The 18,337-nt window shown below is 35.4% G+C and overlaps 1 protein-coding gene across 3 annotated transcripts; it reads left to right on the top strand.

Annotated features, from left to right (window-relative positions):
• Positions 1-11,971: 11,971 nt before the first annotated feature.
• hmg20a (high mobility group 20A) lies at positions 11,972-17,362 on the top strand (the record flags this gene model as incomplete). Of its 3 annotated transcripts, none has more annotated exons than XM_082160598.1 (9): positions 11,974-12,141; positions 12,962-13,037; positions 13,117-13,326; positions 13,932-14,064; positions 14,293-14,330; positions 15,288-15,360; positions 15,452-15,667; positions 16,712-16,844; positions 16,929-17,362. In XM_082160598.1, the coding sequence occupies exons 2-9, from the start codon at positions 12,972-12,974 to the stop codon at positions 16,930-16,932; spliced, it is 873 nt and encodes a 290-aa protein (XP_082016724.1). In that variant the 5' UTR covers positions 11,974-12,141; positions 12,962-12,971. The 3 variants fall into 3 exon arrangements, with proteins under 3 accessions (XP_082016723.1, XP_082016724.1, XP_082016722.1); XM_082160596.1 differs by having other exon boundaries at positions 11,984-12,141; positions 15,285-15,360; XM_082160597.1 differs by lacking the exon at positions 16,929-17,362 and having other exon boundaries at positions 11,972-12,141; positions 15,285-15,360; positions 16,712-16,848.
• Between the last annotated feature and the right edge of the window lie 975 nt (positions 17,363-18,337).

Raw genomic sequence — 18,337 nt, 5'->3', positions numbered from 1 at the left:
TGTGACCTAGCTATACTTTTGGAGACAGAATGAAAAATGTCTCCAGTTAGCCAAGTCTTACAAAACTGCTGTCGGGAGGCCTCGTCAAAAGGTAATATGACCTATATAATGTCTCTAGTCACTTGTAAACAAGCTACAGATATTTTTGGGGTGTTTTTGTATTTAATTAAGGCTGCACGATTCATCAAAATAAAATATCACATCGTGATATGGCTCACTGCGATTATTAAATTCGCAAAAGTTGTGATTTAATCAAATAAATATATGTACTGCATTGTGTTCTTACATGTGAGACATTTTATTCCAGTATTTTTTTTAAAGATTACAAGGGCAGATTAATTAAAAAATTGTATTTTTTTTAATAAATCATTTATAATAAATACTGTAATATTCCATTAAAAACAAGAATTGTCCATTTGTCCATTGTGATTTTGAGGGCTCTCTCCGGTTTTCTGTCAAAATAAATTTCTGACGTATGAAAATGAAGAAATTAAATATTAGTATTGTAATTGTACAGTTTTTAATGTAAAATAAAAATATTATTATATTTTTCCTAAATACTTTTTTATTTTATAATGAAATACTACAATAGTAATATTTCATAATTTACAATATTTCGCCATCACACATTTTTATCAGAAAAATGGCAATTAAATTTCCCCCACAAATTGGGCAGCCCTAAAATTCGTTAAAATTAGCTTCATTTAAGAACAATAGAAGTTAATGAGATAATCATCGAATCTAAACATTAAAATCATCAAATTAATAATTTCTGATTTTCTTTTTGCTGCGAGCTAAATTTTCTCTTAACCAGTTTAATGTGGTTTTCTGGTCTTAGCTGGTTTTATCTAATCTTCATCTGACAACTAAATATGAAAAATGTTTTAGGAGTTTTGGCCGTTCATTTGCACGACGGTGGCGTTTTTGGGGCCTGAAAATGCAATCTTTTGAAAACGGGTTTCAAAGTGCACGTTTTTCAAAAAAACGATACTGTTATCGTCTCCATGTAAACTACAAAAACGTTGGTGTGTGAAAACGGTGATGTCACGTGCATTCGTATTACGTGTTCAGTCTATAGGTGCATAGTGTTTCTTAACAAAGTGACATCGCCACCTACTGGCCTGGCAGCAGAATACAGCGTTTTTAGTCATTTCCACGGAACGTTGTCGTCTGTATGTTTTCAAAAATGCAAATGAAAAACGTTTCCGTTTTTAGTACACCATTATCTTGTAAACACAGACTGGTTGAAGATGGTTTGGTAAGCAGGGTGTAGAGGAAGCTGGAGCTATAGTCCATTTCAAACCGATTATTAAATGATGGGCTCATAATTCGCTGGAGTGGTCACTCTCTCTGTCTATCTGAAAGCGCAGAGCTGGACCTCTCTGGCCGGTGCGGTTGAGGGGGTTCTGGCACCTTTCCGCAGCACCTGAGCTCTGTGACACAGCTGTTAATTACATCAGCGTGTGACACATGGCCACGGCACACACTCTCTGATCTCTCTCTCTCGCTCCCTAATCAGCAATCAAGAGCTCCAAACGTTCCTCCACTTCAGATCATCCCAGATGCTCCAAACATTTCCACCAATTTGCTGGGCTGCGTTTTGGCTGTGATTCTCATCAAAACATGCATGTTCTGTTAATCGAGCTCAGCACCTAGTCTGATATTCAATCTTACAGAATCAATACAAAGGACTGAACATGAGCATTTCACACATAAGTCATGCATACGCTTAAAATAACTCAACATGTCACCAATGGTGTTTTGATAATGATGAATTATATAAGCAACAATTATCAAAACATTCCCTGCTAGGTGAATGCAAATATTTTATTTGCATATTTAAAACATGATTAAAATGATTTAATTGAAAGGGGTTAAATTAATGAATCTTCTATGATGAAATAATTTGTGTTGAATTAAATACAATTTATTTTTATAATTATTACAATTATTATTTTTACTTGATTATTTAGATTTTTTACTGTTTCTATAATTCTTTGCCTATTAGTGGTGCGTTTCTAAGTTGCATTTTCATAAATCATGAAAAAATTTTTTTACAATGTACTGATGCTGCAGAGACGCACTTCAATTAATTCTGCTGAGGCTTTGTTCAGAACTCTATTCGTTGATAAAACATAATTGCGGATGGTGTGTATATATTCTATTTATATCAATCTACATGTAATTATTATTGTACCAAATTTCCTCTCACCGTCTCTTATTAGCACAAACACACTCAAGCAGAAGAGTGGCGATTTTACACATGAAATCAGCTTGTGTAGAGGTCAGACAGGACAAACCTGTGTTCCCCGTGGGTTCTTGCTCTGAAAACAAATCTGCAACACAGCTCGGACTGAGCGCATCTGGATGGTGTGGTGGTTAAAGCTGCTAACTGGAAGATTGCTGGTTTTGAAATCGCCACCGCTGAGCTTCACCCCAGGTTGCTCCAGATGGTCTGTAATACATTTATGGTGACATCATAGAATCAAGACATATTTAGGGCATTTCCTTTTACAGTTTGTTACATTCGCAAGACTTCTCAGTAATTTAAGCTCTCCAAACCAACTTTCAGCTTGGCACAGCAGTTCATTTCACATTCAAAACACACTAAAACTACCAAAACACTTCATTCATACATGTACTGCTTATAGTTCACTGCGGTATATGTTACAGCCCATGTTTACACACAGTACAAAATTATCCATAAGTTTTTCCCTTCTGAATTGGATGTTAATGAAATTGAAACACTACCGCATGTGTTCGGTTACATCTATTTGCTTTGATAGTATCAGATTCAAATGTACTATCAATATCAGATCACATTTAGAATACATTATATTATGGTATTACTGTAGAAATGTTGCAAATTTCTGCAAAAACTAACTTGTGTTAGGTTTTGACTTAAATTTAACAGTGAAAAGAGTATGTAAACGTGCAGATTGGCCTGTAAAGTACAGTTCTGGTGGTTGTGTTTGTGTCTGCGTCAGAAAATAATTCATGTAGTTTGAAGGAAATAAATTTTGTGCCAAAGCAATGATAAATTATCAATAGTTACTTTAGCCCACGTAGACTGATGTTGTGCTCACTGTGTGAAGAGTTTTTGAAAAACTGACTGTGGTGAGAAATGTGTCCTAGCGATTGTAAAAAAAAAAAAATGTTCAAAATGTGATTACATTAAACTGACCTTGGAGATAGACTCTTGTGACTAAAAACCACTCAGCAACCACATAGCAAAGCCCTGGTAACCGTCCAGAACACCTTAGCTGAGAGTTTGGTTCACACACAAAAAAAGTGTAGCCAATTATAATTATTCAGAGAGAATTCTAGAACCATGTCGAGTTCTTGAATGAGATGCAGAGAGTTGTGGGACGCTGTTTGAGTTCAGTTGCAGCTGCAGGCATAATTTCTGTCAGTTAAACTCCCTGGAGTTCCGTCAGGGCGATATATTGATCCGGCAGCTCCGTGTGTGTGTGTGTGTGTGTGTGTGTGTGTGTGTGTGTGTGTGTGAGAGAGTGTGTGTGACTGACAGACAGCAGCCAAGCTCAGCAGGAGACGCCACTGTTTACATGATCCTCCAATGACTCACCGCCATGTTGCCTCGCCATGCATAAATTAGCATCTCATTTATTACAGTAAAAGTTCAAAAAAGCCGACGTAAAATAAATGTTTTATGAAGAGATTTCAAATTTCAAAGCTCCGCCAGGTGCAAGAAAATAATATTGCTAACACTTTACACAAAAAAATTATAATTTATCAGCATTGGTTAATTTAGTTATTTAATCAAGAACCCCTGAAAAAGTGCACACATAACAAAATAATAAAATATATATATTAAATATGTAGAGAACAATAAACAAGACACACCTGGATGGTTTATCCATAGCTTTAAATTTTTATTTGGCTATATTTATACTGTATATACAGCAGGGTTTCTTCAGGCGTTTTTATATTGTCTTAAGACTGAATGTTGCTGTTTAAATAAATATAAGGAATTTGGCATTCTACTGCAGTGTACTGGGAACTATTCTGGGAACCCACAACAAGTCTAAATCCTCTGAAATAGTGATAAACAAAGTTTTAGTCTTTAAATAATTTATTTTAACGAACATGAAGTATTCCGTAAATACTCATGCGTATTTCTGTGGGGGGTTAACCAAGTTATTACACCAAAAACAATTAGTATACAAACAGTTTTTTACTTCATAATAAAAAATTAAATAAAAAAGTATTGAGATTGATTGCCTTTTAAATCGAGAATTGTTTTTCTCCGTCACAAACTTAAAGGGATAGTTCACCCAAAAATGAAAATTCTGTCATCATTTACTCACCCTCAAGTTGTTCCAAACCTTTATTAATTTCTTTCTTCTGCTGAAGAAATTTTGAACAATATGGGTAACCAAACAGTTGATGTGCCCCACTTACTTCCATTGTAATTTTATGGGGTCCATCAACTGTTTGGTTACGGACAGTCTTCAAAATATCTTCTTTTGTGTTCAGCAGAAGAAACAAATTCACACAGGTTTGGAACAACTTGAGGGTGAGTATATGATGACAGAATTTTCATTCTTGGGTGAACTATTCCTTTAACGTCTAGGTCAAGATGATGATTTGTTTGCATGGATTATACGATACTAAGGTCCGTTCACACCAACTATAACGTTAAAGATATAGGCTAGTTTTAAAAAATGTTCTAGCCTAAATGTTAAAGAAAAGCATATTCCATTCCTTCCACAATGATTTTCTCCAGCTGATGAACGATAAAAACATTGGCAACCAATCAGAATCCACCCTGCTTTTAATAGTTAGAAAGTGCACTTGCTAATAATAAACAGAAGGATATCTGCATTGGTGAGGACGCTAATATAGTCATTGTTCCTGTTGTGAATGAGCCTTAAAGGGATAGTTCACCCAAAAATGAAAATTCTGTCAGTAATTACTCACCCTCATGTTGTTCCAACCCCGTAAGACGTTCATCTTCGGAACACAAATTAAGATATTTTTGATTAAATCTGAGAGCTGTCTCACTCCTCCATAGGCTTCTAAGGGATTGAAACTTGCCCGCCCAGAAAAGTTATTAAAGATATTGTTAATATAGTCCAAGTGACTACAGTGGCTCAATCTTAAGTTCATAAAGCGACGAGAATACTTTTTGTGCACAAAAAAAACGACTTTATTCCACTATTCATTTCCTTCTCTCTGGGCCTCGAGTTTTTTCACGTAGTGTAATCGTTCTGTGTTGTACGTCACACGTAGGCTCACTATTGGCCGACGCTGGTCATGTGTGTGATGCGTGTGACGCACAACACAGAACGATTACACTACATGAACTAACTCGAGGCCCAGAGAGAAGGAAATGAATAGTGGAATAAAGTCGGGGTTTTTTTGTTTTGTTTTTCACAAAAAGTATTCTCGTCGCTTGATAAACTTAAGATTGAGCCACTGTAGTCACTTGGAGTATATTAACGATCTCTTTAATAACTTTTCTGGGCCAGCAAGTTTCAATCCCTTAGAAGCCTATGGAGGAGTGATCCAGCTCTCAGATTTAATCAAAAATATCTTAATTTGTGTTCTGAAGATGAACGAAGGTCTTACGGGGTTGGAACAACATGAGGGTGAGTAATCACTGACAGAATTTTCATTTTTGGGTGAACTATCCCTATAAATGTGGGCCTTTAGTCGCAAAGGAAAATGACAAACAGGATGCCATTTTACGTGTCAGTCAGACGACTGTTTTATGTCTGGGCCAGAATAAGTTTTCTAGCTATGCTCTGCTACCACACACAGCCTATATGAGAAAGTGAGCATCAGTTTCTGCCCTTTCATGAAGGTGAGGGAGATTTTCAGATGACTTTAATCTTGGAGACGCCGCTGAGCTGCGGTAATTATGAGCGCTTCAGAAAAGGAAGATTAACACTCTGCTTTTCAATTAACAGCCTGGAAATGTGATTATACAGCAGCACGTTTCTCAAGGGGGGAAGGTTTGTCCTGGACACTTCATTCCTCTCTGCTGTGTTTGTTTTAATGGCCCTCAGTAAAGCTAACAGCGGATAGTGTTTCGGGCTTAATTAGAGATGAAACCAACACTTATCACGTTCCCCAAAAGTTCCCGAGCCACGGAGAGAGACGGGAAATGAGTGCGTGTGTGTCCGCGGATTAGACTCAAGGATTAACATTGACGCAGACAATGAGGAACCGACAATTAAAACAGATTAATTAGGGGGGAAATTTCCCTCGCAGTGGTCAACACAAACACTCCCCCGGCCCTTGAGGAATGAACAAACAGCTCAGCACTAACAAAGCTCACTGAACCCTAGATAAATGAACTGGCAGATGTTCCGTGCTGAATGTCCTCTGAGTTTCTCTTGATGTTGTTCTTAAGTGAATGTCGTGCTTTCGAGAAGAGCTGATTCCTCGGCGAGGGACTTCTTGAGAGTCACGCCTCATCGCAGCCTGAGCTTTAAACGCATAATGAAACACCGTCCACAGTGTTTTTTAACTTCTGTTTTGTGACTGAATATTCACAGGCTTGATTTTGTCCATTAAGGTATTGGACCATGCAATGTAATCAGCCCACTTCCGTATAGGCCTGTATGATGCAGGTCCGGCACTTCCTGTCTCCTGAGATCTGATGGATTTTTGAAGGCAGCATAGATGTATCCTTCACTGCCTTTGGTATCCCACAATCCTGTGCTTTCCATTTAAAGAGTTAAAGCAGTTAAAGCAGGGCTATGCAGTTTCGGGAATTTCTTCGTCGTATTCTCGCTTTTTGCTCGCAGGTTTCTCTATAGAGCTCCCCCTACAGCTTCGGAATAGATATTTGACAACACTGTCGAAAAACTCGTTGGCGAATCTCAGATACCAGAGGCTAGTAGATCAACGACATCAAAGCAGACGGGACATTCTTTAAAACGTCTTCTTCATTCGGGTTCGAACAGCTTGAGGGAGCGCAATAATTACCGAATTTTAGCAGATTTTTTTGCCGTAAAGCAATTCGTTACATCGCGAGACCTGATTTCACGCGATACTTCCTGAGCCCGCCGGCTCAAAGTTACAAGGGTGGTTTTTCGGCTCACAGGCGCTTGGGGGGTGCGAGACGACCACCATTCAACCCGAAAAAAGTCATATAACTATTGCAATGACTCCGAAGCTGTTCGGTTAAGGTAAAAAAGTTACTTAGTTCACCTTTAAACTAAAAAAGAAAGATAGCGCCTGAAAGTTGCGGTTGGTGGTCAGTTTGTGTGTAAATGTACATTATATCCTCCTAACCCTCTGGTTGTGTTCCGGTCATTTTGACCCGGAGAAGATTTTCTTTTTCCCGAAAATACTACTTAATGTTATCTCTTTGGACTGAAACGTAGTGACTTTGTTCACAAAGGGTATAACTATTTGGGGGGGGGAGGGGGGGTTGTCACCTTGTTACACTTGTGGTGTTCCCGGTCAAAAATGACCGGACTACAAAAAATTGCTTATAAATCTCTCATTATACTGTATTATCTCCCAATATTGGATTCAATCTTTTCGTCAACTTGTTCTCTTTCAGTTAGGCCCTCAATGGCCCAGTGGAACACCACAAGTGTGACAATGTGCCATTTTGTACAAAATAAGGGTTTTTCAAAACAAAATTCCTGGTGAAAAATTAAAGTAGACTAGTGTGATCAACAGTGCCAATTTTCTTCAGATTTTATTTAATATTTCCAAAATTATTCAAAAATAATGTTTTTTTTACTCAAAAAATGAGATGCCTATACTCTCAAATAAATGAGGCCTAAGATTAATCAGATGCAAATAGAAATATAAAACCAGTCCTAATTGAAAGAGGACAAGTTGACAAAAATATTGAATCCAATATTGGGTGATAATGAAGCATAACAAGTGATTTATAAGCTAGTTTTTATAGGCCGGTCATTTTTGACCGGGAACATCAAAAGTGTTATAGGGTTTTGAACACAACCAGGGGGCTAAGTATATGTAAGGTACTCAGTATTAACTTCTTGATTATTGAACTGTTGTTTAAAAGCAATATCATGCTTGCAGTCATGCAGAATCATCATTAGAGAAGACAACCGTCTTTGAGGCAGAGAAAATACTTCATTTCGATGAATGAGTACAAAAAAAAACAATTTTCTTTTCGGATAACATGCACTGATGAAACATGCACAGAAATATACCAAGGAAATATGAAGTGAAAACAGTAAACAAACCTTCAAACGTTCATGTTACATCATGGTGAGAAGCTCTTAAGATTTAAAGTCACAACAAGAACAAGCAGGACCTGAGGTTACATGCTAGGTCTCACAAAATGTATGTTTTATTTAATCACTGTTCAGTTCTTTGGTTTCCCCTACCAAGCTACCTCTAGACTAGCTAACCAATGCCTTAAACCAGTGGCAAAACAGCAGCACCTGTTGTCAAAAAACATAAAAGTTGTTCATTTGTGAAGATTATCATCTTGATGAACAAAATATGTAAGGATCATAAACTTTTGTTGGTCACAGAGCTTAGTTTCTGCAATAATCCAAAAGCCAATGGAAAAATAATATTGGGTTTTTGGCAAGGGAACTGGGGTGATGCTAAATTTAACTCATCAAAATAAGTTAAGCAATTTTAAACTTTTTTTATGTTATACAAAGTCTCAACTCATTTTTTTTTAAGTCAGTTTAATGTAATTTAACCTTTAGAGTTGATTGTATTGGTGCAAAAAAAAAAAAAAAAACATTCAAATAAGTGGCCACTTTATGAAATGTTGGATTGAACAAGAGTCAGGATATGAAAAATTATCCTATTTATTTGTTACACCTCATGTTCTGTGATTAGCTAAGTAATATTGTTGTAATTCCTCAATCTATTAAAAAAATATGATTTTACCCCATGTGTGTGTTTTGTATTTTTCACATAAAAAAATGAGTGCTGTCAAATCGATCATTAGCATCTAACATAAAAGTGTGTTTATATAATATATGTGAGTGTGTGTGTGTGTGTGTGTGTGTGTGTGTGTGTGTGTGTGTGTGTGTGTGTGTGTGTGTGTGTGTGTGTGTGTGTGTGTGTGTGTGTGTGTGTGTGTGTGTATATATAAACAAACTTTTATGTTAGATGTTATTAATCGATTTGACAGCACAATTTTTTTTTGATTTGTTCAAAATCATTCATGGTTTGTACAGGTCACAATCACTGGGTTACTTGTTTGAAATGGTTTTTCTATCTTTTCTGTTTATGTTTCTTGAGCTCAAGGTTAGTGTATACTAGAGCTACACTTCTTTTAAAGGTGAAACTGAACAGACATTAAACAGAGGCAGCAAACTGCTGTCAAAGAGCTGTCAGGATCACGGGTAAAGAGAGATACACACATCACAGAGATATATTCAGAGAGAGGTTCTTCTGACCTGTGCTCATCTGACTAACAGAAAGCCAGACTTGAAGACCTGCACAACTGCAGTTTGTTATGAGCGCCATTAAAGGCCATTCGCCGTCCTAAATAAATCCAGAGTGGTTTGGAACGACATAAATCTTTACATTTTTGGGTGAACTCATTAGTTTAGCCACATGACAAGCTGGAGAGTTGATCATCAGACGTTCACAAACACACACAAGCCGGAGAATTATGGTTTGAGTTTGAGTAAAGTCATTTTTATAATCCATCATCAGGCGTCTCGCGCAGGGCGACTCCAGAGACACTCGCAATCTCTGCCATTGATCGAGGAGGAACATGATTGAGTCGCTGAATGGCAAAATAACAATAATCAAATCATATAAAATTGATATTGTGTAACACTTCCGTGACAATTTAAAAAGTTATCATCAGCAGACTTCAGATTAATGATATTGCAAGCTGATCACTCGTGAAATTGCTGTAACTGATCAATAAAGTGATTTATTCTTCATATAGTGTCATGTGATTATTAGTCAAGCAGCACTACTGCCCCCTACAGGCTATTATGGGGCTGTGCTGAGGGGTCATGACCCAAAAGTGGGACTTGGGTCTGTTTTCAAAGAGTTGTGAGACAAACCAAAAAAATGCTATGTGCAAAAAAAAATGTAATAAAAAATTCAATCAACCATATTATCGTGCGTAGTTAGGACTGCCTAACCGCTTTTATTTTTCATTATTAGTGTTGTTATTTTTAATACAATATTTTAATTATTATTTCTATTTAATTTTAATTTAATTTGAATATTTAATTATTATTGTTGTTGCTAAATGTTTAAGTAGGCTATTTTTTATAAAATTTTCATTTTATTTTAAAATTAATTTAATGATAAAATGATCTTATATCATGATGATGATCATCATCATCATCATCATCATCATTATTATTCAATATTTTAATTCTTATTTAATTTAATTTTCATTTCATTTGAATATTATTTTATTGTTATTATTTAATTTTTAAGTGTTATTTTTATTTTATTTGCATAATAATGTATTATAATTATTTAATATTTTACGTTTTCTTTCTTTTTTATTTAATTTAATTTGAATATTAATTTAATTACAAAATTATTATGACTATTACAATTATTATATTTCATTCATTTGTAATTTTATTTTATTTTATTTTATTTAGTAATTTTGTATTATTAATATTATTGCTGTTTTTGTTGTTGTTATTATATATATTTTTTAAAATAATTATCAACATTTCTGGTTCTGTGATGGGTCACAGTTTTTATATTTTACACTTCACTGTCAAATGTAAAATATGCATCCTGACGCCAAACCATTCCAGAAGCTTGGTTATAAACACAGCCTTATTCTTCCAAAATAATAAACAACTACAAAAACATAACACCATCCAGGCAAAAGGTCACCTCATTAACTTCATGAAATGATGTTCACATTTCTCAAGCCCTGAGGCCTGAGCCGCAGCAGCGGAAAGACTGTCTGTCACTCTGATATCATTCATGTGGACATGGAATTGATCCCTCAGACCACCTGGATTAATTACAGCCTTCAGCACATTTTCAGACTGTCTGTAATTCTTTCTGACATAATGGAAAGTGTTTATGGAAACATGATTTGTCTTTACCCCCAGCACATACACAGTCAACTGTAATTCACACCTTCCTTCAACACTTTATGTTACTTTAGACCTGCTGTGAAGAGAGAGTCAGAGTGTGAACCATCAACTATCAAGGTATGGTGAGCAAAAAAAGAAGGGCTGCCTCTAGCAAATCTTCTGCAGATTTCGAGGTTTTTTATTTCAAATAAGTGTCTGTTTATTTGTTTATTTATTTATTTACTTGCTTGCTCACAAACCGACTAATAATATTATTATCAATGAACATGCAACATATGGCCAGTAGATGGCAATGCGGCACAGAGTTTAAATTGGTAGAGCGGCAACTGCCAAAACATGATGTTATAAAGTGGGCGGGGCGTAGTGGTTGAAAACTCGTTTTGGATTGGTCAGATGTGACGTTCATAGTCACATGGTACAGAGAATGACAACAAAAAAGCAGCAAAAATACAAATATTATTTATCTTTTTTTGTCTAACACCATATGACAAGAAACAGAAAAACACGATTTAATACATAATTTCAAGGAAAATTATTTAAGTTAAAAAATGTGTTTTTATAAAATGTAAAACATGGCCGAAGTGCACAGACTGTATAGACCACACATACATATTAATTCTATGGTATGTGTATGATTCAATACACACAAACATATTGTTATTTTCATGTTGTTGTGTATTAGAACTTTCTTTCTATTTTCCTTATTAAAAAAATTAACAGAGGAGCACCGCAGTTAAATTAGTTGCACTTGCAGCTTCTGGCCAGCAGAGGGCAGCAAAACGCCATTAATCTCTCCAGCCGTTAGTACTCCAGCAGAGTTTCAGGCAACACAATAAAGCGCTTTTACTGAGGCTTTTACCGAAATAAAGCACTTTTACTGAGGCGGAGAGGAGGATGATTAGAATAAAGATTGTGATGATGAGGAGGCATCAGGGATCTGACTGACAGGGCTGAGATCGCATGACGAAGCCGTCCTGCTTCCTGTCGCCGCGTGATGACGTCAGCCGGCTCCGTGCATTGTTTTGACTCGGAATATTTTTCTCTGTAAAATTCCTGAGAAATCATACGAAAAAACACGTTAAAGACGCAATTTTGCTCGTGATTCCACATTCAGAACAAAAGACAGGTGAGACAATTGATGTCTGTCGGGTTTTGCTTGATTCTAATGCATCTGTTAAATTAATCTTCTGTACCAACCTTGTATAAAGTACCGTGGCTGTACTATAGTAAAATGGTCAGATGGTAATAGTACTAAAAGATTGCTATATCGATGTACAATATTGCTTAAAATAATTATTTCCATTAATATATCACCATGGAACATGTCCCATAAACATGGTATGAATGGTACTGTATTCATGAAACCAGGGTCATTTTAGTAAAGTGAAATTTTATTGAAGAAAATTTATGAAATAATATATATATGGGTGTTCAATATATTTATATTGATACATTTTTATGTATTTATTTTTTATATATGTATATTTTATGTTATATTTGTGTGTGTGTGTTAGTAGAATTAAAATTGAAAATAATTTAATATATAATATTATATATGTATACATATTATGTTCTTTTATATATATAAGTTTTATATATGTATACAAATTTACATAAATATATATATATATATATATATATGTAATAACATTTTAGTAATGTACAGTATATTTATTAAAATAAAATGTTTTAATGTAATATATTTTTAATATAATATTTAATATAAATATATATTTAATATTTTAATTATATATATATATATGTTTGAATATTATGTTAGTGCGTATAAGATGGAAAATTAATATAAATATAATAATATATAATCATAATTGAAACATAATTTGTACATGATATTTTGAGTTTTATTACAGTAGCTCTGAATTATTTTTAAATGCTGAGTCCAGTCATCTTCTCTTTTTACATATCTCCTATATGTGACACTAAAGGTCAGAGGTCATGGAGGAGCAGAGCGGGTCACCGGGGGGCAACACAGACAACAGCAGCCAGCGTAACGGCGAGGAGGTGAGCAGATCATGTGATGGCTGTCGGTTGCACAGGTCGAGTAGCGTTAACCAGTCATGTGAATCGGTGTTTTTGGCAGAAACCTCGCAGGAGCAGCTGGACCAAAGGCAGGAGGAGGAAGAAGCCACTGAAGGACAGCAACGCCCCCAAAGCCCCGTTAACAGGATACGTGCGCTTCATGAACGAGCGCCGCGAGCAGCTGCGGGCGGAAAGACCAGACGTGCCTTTCCCAGAGATCACCAGGATGCTCGGGAACGAGTGGAGCAAACTGCCCCCGGAAGAGAAACAGGTCAGGACACACATAGTGCAGTGAACCTGAAAGAGGAACTATTGTGCTTTTTCACATTTTCATCTTTCTTTAGTGTGTGATGTCGCTGTTTGAGCATGAAAAAGATCTGAAAAGTTACAAAGTAACTCTAAAGGGAGTTATTCTCTATATCAGTGTCACTTTTTCACTCCCTGAAACGCCTCCATTGTAGTCTTGAGTTTTCTCTGGGAACGAACACGTCACAATATTCCTCATTTAAATAATTCCCGCCAAAAAGTAGTGTTGAAACTCACGGTTATGGTAAGGGACGCGACATTTCCCAAATACGCTTAAAGTGGTTGACCAATCACAACACACTAGTCCAGCTGACCAATCAGAGCACATTGTGCTTATCAGAAGGAGGGGCTTCATAGACACCAGAACTAAACAGAGCGTTACTGACAGGAAGAGAGGTGCTGCAACAATGTCAAATATGTGAAAAATTATGTCTTTTTTTGAACATCCAAGCGTAAAAACCTATTCTAGCAGACCCATGCAAAATGAAGACCGTAAAAGGTCATCTTTAATCAAGATTAAAAGCTTTCCAGAGACATCTAACATCGCTCTCATGTCTCGTTCTCTCCCAGCGGTATCTGGATGAAGCGGACCGAGATAAAGAGCGCTACATGAGAGAACTGGAGCAGTATCAGAAGACCGAAGCCTATAAACACTTCAGCAGGAAAGTGCAGGAGAAACAGAAAGGAAAGAGACACAGAGGAGGTACGAAACTTCTGTCAATCCTGCAATGAAGTGACAGCCACAGCCAATCAGAACACTTTTGATGTTCACTATGAAGCTGTGTGGGGCAGGATTTGGGACCAGTGAGATTTCACAGTGGGTGGTTCTTCCTGGTAAAACGAGAATAGAAACGAAGAGACTGACAAAATGATGTGCATCACAAATCACTTGTCCAAAGTAAAAATTCCTCTCTCTTGCTGTCGTTATCAGATGCTGGACGGCAGGCACCTGGTGAATCCCTTCATGAGGTAAAAATATCCACGACAGGACACACATGGAATATGCACACATATTTCATGTCATGGAAAACCTGGAATTAACTGGAGATTGTGGTTTTAAGTCATGGAAAACTCTGTTTTTATTGATTTAAACTATTTAATTTGCTGTTTTTATGGAATGATCTTTTTATGGAATCATCCAATAATCATACAAGACTGGAAAAGTAATGGCAATAAAATCCTAAACAGTCTTGGGAAAGTACAGGAAAACTCTTTAGTCAACATCTGTTTTTGTAGTCTTTTATTATTATTCTAATCTATTTCATTTGCCTTTTTTTTTTATACAGTATTTTTTATTAGATTATCCAATATTCAGTATTCAATATCCAATATTCAAGGCTATAAAAGTAATGGGATTTCTTTCTTTCTTTAAAATATATATAATACTAAATAGTTAAATATAACAATATATTAAAAATAATACTAAAATATTGATATATTGAAGGGATTTTAATTGCAAAGTAGTCATAAACTACTGGAAAATGACTGTAAAAGCCACAAAAAGTTAGAAAATCTTGAACAGTCATGGAAAATAAAAAATATTTAAATAGCTATAATTTGATATATATATTTGTTTTTTATAATATTTTTATTTTTACTATTAGATGGTTTTTTTTATTCAATAGTTAATAGGCTAAATTCTATAAAATGATCCAAAAATTGCAAACAACTTGAAAATAGAAAGGTGTGAAAACCCTTATTTCATAAAATGTGTTAAATATGTTATTGGTAGCTGGAATATGATCGATTTAGGCTAATATTTAATGAACAAACTTGCAAAGGGTGGACGATATGTAGATCATTTTGACAGCCACTGTAATTCTATGGGTGCGGACTCTGATCGGGTCTTTATATTTTTATATTATAATATTTATTACTAATCAATGACAGTCTGAGCACTCAAACATTCTGTGTGTCTCTCAGAAGGATCTGGAGATAAAGGATCGCTCTGTGTTCGATATTCCCATCTTCACTGAAGAGTTTCTCAATCACAGTAAAGGTGAGAGCAGAGTGCTGTTGAGTGTGTGAGTATGTCTAATGAAAACATGATTCATTGAGCGTGTGTGTGTGTGTGTGTGTGTGTGTTACAGCGCGTGAGGCTGAAATGCGTCAGCTGAGAAAGACGAACATGGAGTATGAGGAGCGAAACGCGGCGCTGCAGAAGCATGTGGAGAGCATGCGCTCCGCCGTGGAGCGTCTGGAAGGAGACGTGCTGCAGGAACGCACGCGAAACAGCCTCCTTCAGCAACACCTGGACACCCTGCGCTCGGCCCTCACACACAGCTTCTCTACTGTCCCCCTGCCCGGTGAGACACACACACACACACATACACATGACTGAACTACAAAAACCTCCAGCCAGCTGGGTTCAGTTGAGCGGTCTGATTCGTTTTAGTTCATTTAGTTTAAATCAGTTCAATGATTCATTTCAGCCATGACCATGAAATCTGAAAATATTTAGATAAATATTACCTTTCTATAGGCCTATATATATATTTATATATATATATATATATAAATATATATATACATATACATATACATATACGTTCCACTTTATTCCACTTCTAATGAAATGAAATACAGATAATCCTGGTTTTGCTTGTTCCCAATATCAATTAATTAAAAAAAGTATATACATAATATATTAGATTACATTAAATATATGAATCATATAAATCAAATAAATGCAACCTTGATGAGCATAAGAGACCTATATCACAAAAACTAAATTATATATATATATATATATATATATATACTGTATGAAATATATAATATAAATACATAATATAAATATGTATATAAATTATTTAAACAGTGTATATGTTTTGTGATGGGTGTCTCTTATGCTCAACCAAGGCTGCATATATTTGATCAAAAAGTAAAAACTATAATATTGTGAAATATTTTTATAATTTAAGTGTTTTCTATTTGAATATATATATTTTTTATTTGTGTAATTTATTCCTGTGATGCAAATCTGAATTTTCAGCATCAGTCTTCAGTGTCACATGATCCTTCAGAAATCATTCTAATGTGTGGATTTGCTGCTCATGAAACATATTGAATTATTATTATTTATGTTTTTATTTTTTTTGATGAATAGAAAGCTATAAAAACAGCATTCCTTTGAAAAATAAGTCTTTTCACTGTCACTAACTGAATATATTTCCAATAAAACATTTTCTTATAAAAAAAAATTATCTGTCAAAATATTGCCAACATATTACTTTCTTTGTTTTATTCCCAAAGCTTATTTGAGTGAAGGCTGTTTCAACTGTGAATCCGATCTTCCCGTTATGTGAAAGATAATCTTTTCCTGACTGACTTTCCCCGTGTTCCTGCAGGCAGCGGAGAGACGCCCACACTCAATTCCATCGACTCCTACATGAAGAAGCTTCACAGCATCATCCTGTCCAGCCCACAGGAGCACCAGCACCTGATCGGCACCGTCAGGGACGTGGTCAACCGCCTCGACAGGTAAGCCGCACACCACAGCATTCTCGCTTTGCATGTGAACATGATCCACGTGTGCGTTAATGCACTGCTCTGATCCGCCTGCAGGTAATTGTGAGGCCCCGCCCCCTCTCGTGCAGTAGCCCCTCCTCCTATCCTGCGATGACCGCGGTTTTTTGTGTCAAGCAATTATTCACTTGTTTCCTATTTATTTTTTTACAATGCTGTTTTTATCTGCTCATTTTTTATTTTTTTATTTTAGCAGTTCACGTTTGCCATGCATTTATGCGCGTTATTAAAATGTAAAAACGTTATTTTAGAAGGGTTGTGGTTTCATCTGCATGTATACATGTTATTTTGATTTTAAGCTGAATTTTATACTTGTAATAATTTCTTTCATATTATGTAAGAAAGTGCGATGTTGTGTTCGTGTGAAGAGAGGCAGGTTCATGTGTAGCTGGTGTCTTTGTGCTGGAGTTACTGAATTCCCTCTATGGTCTTGACATTTGAAGAATTCAATAAAGCAAATGTATGAAGACATTGATGAGTGTCTGATTCTCTCTCTCTCTCTCCTCCAGCTCATTTGCTAGATGGTTGCCATTAATTAATTAGATTTAGTTCCCTCTGGGATGAAGCGCTAGAGACAGCAGTGTTATAGTCCTCAGGACAGACGGTTTGCTGAAGGCTGCTACTGAACAGCTGTAACACAGTTGGGCTTATGAGCAGGTGTGAATTAATTAAAGGTTTTTATATTAAAAAACACAATATCTGGGGTGAAAAACGGCGACTCTGGTGTTTTTATTTAACGGCTGCCAAAAAAAGAGAAAATCTTTGAAAAAGGTCAGGTGACACTTTGATTTAGGGTGATGTAGTTACATGTTACTACATGTACTTCTAGTAATAACAGTAAATTATGCATAATTACAAGTAACTAACCCTAAACCAAACCCTAACCGTAACTCAAGTTAATTAAGATTATTCAGTACTTATTTAAGTAACTACGTCACAAAATAAAGTGTAACCAAAAGTCAAATTCAATTTTGGAGAGTTTAAAACCGGGTTTAACAGTTACTATTTGGACTATTGATTTGATAAATTAATTAAATGACATTCACACATTTGTAGCAGTGTTTTTTTTTAGTATCATTGTTCATATTTTCAATCGTTTTTTAAAATATATTTTCCATTTTCAGTTTAATTTTAGTAATTTTGTTGTGTGATTCTGTTATTTTTTATACAGTATGTCTATATCGTTTTTATTAACTGTTATTTTATGTTAGTAAATCAGGTTAAACTAAATTAAAATGAGAAATGTTTCCTTGAAACATTTGATGAAAGTGTAGTTTACTGTAAAACAAATACTGTACTTTTGTAAAATATATATTTTTCTAAATAATTTTAATCTATAATTGCTAAGAAAACAAAGCCATATGTCTAACCAAGTTGTGTTCCAAATTTGAAGTTGATATCACAAAAATTGAAGTTCCTATGAGATTAGGTGCTATACCAAAAATAGA

The sequence above is a fragment of the Leuciscus leuciscus genome, assembly GCF_965113295.1.
Source record: "Leuciscus leuciscus genome assembly, chromosome: 25".
NCBI classification, from domain to species: Eukaryota; Metazoa; Chordata; class Actinopteri; order Cypriniformes; family Leuciscidae; genus Leuciscus; species Leuciscus leuciscus.
This window is presented reverse-complemented; position numbering and strand designations above follow the sequence as displayed.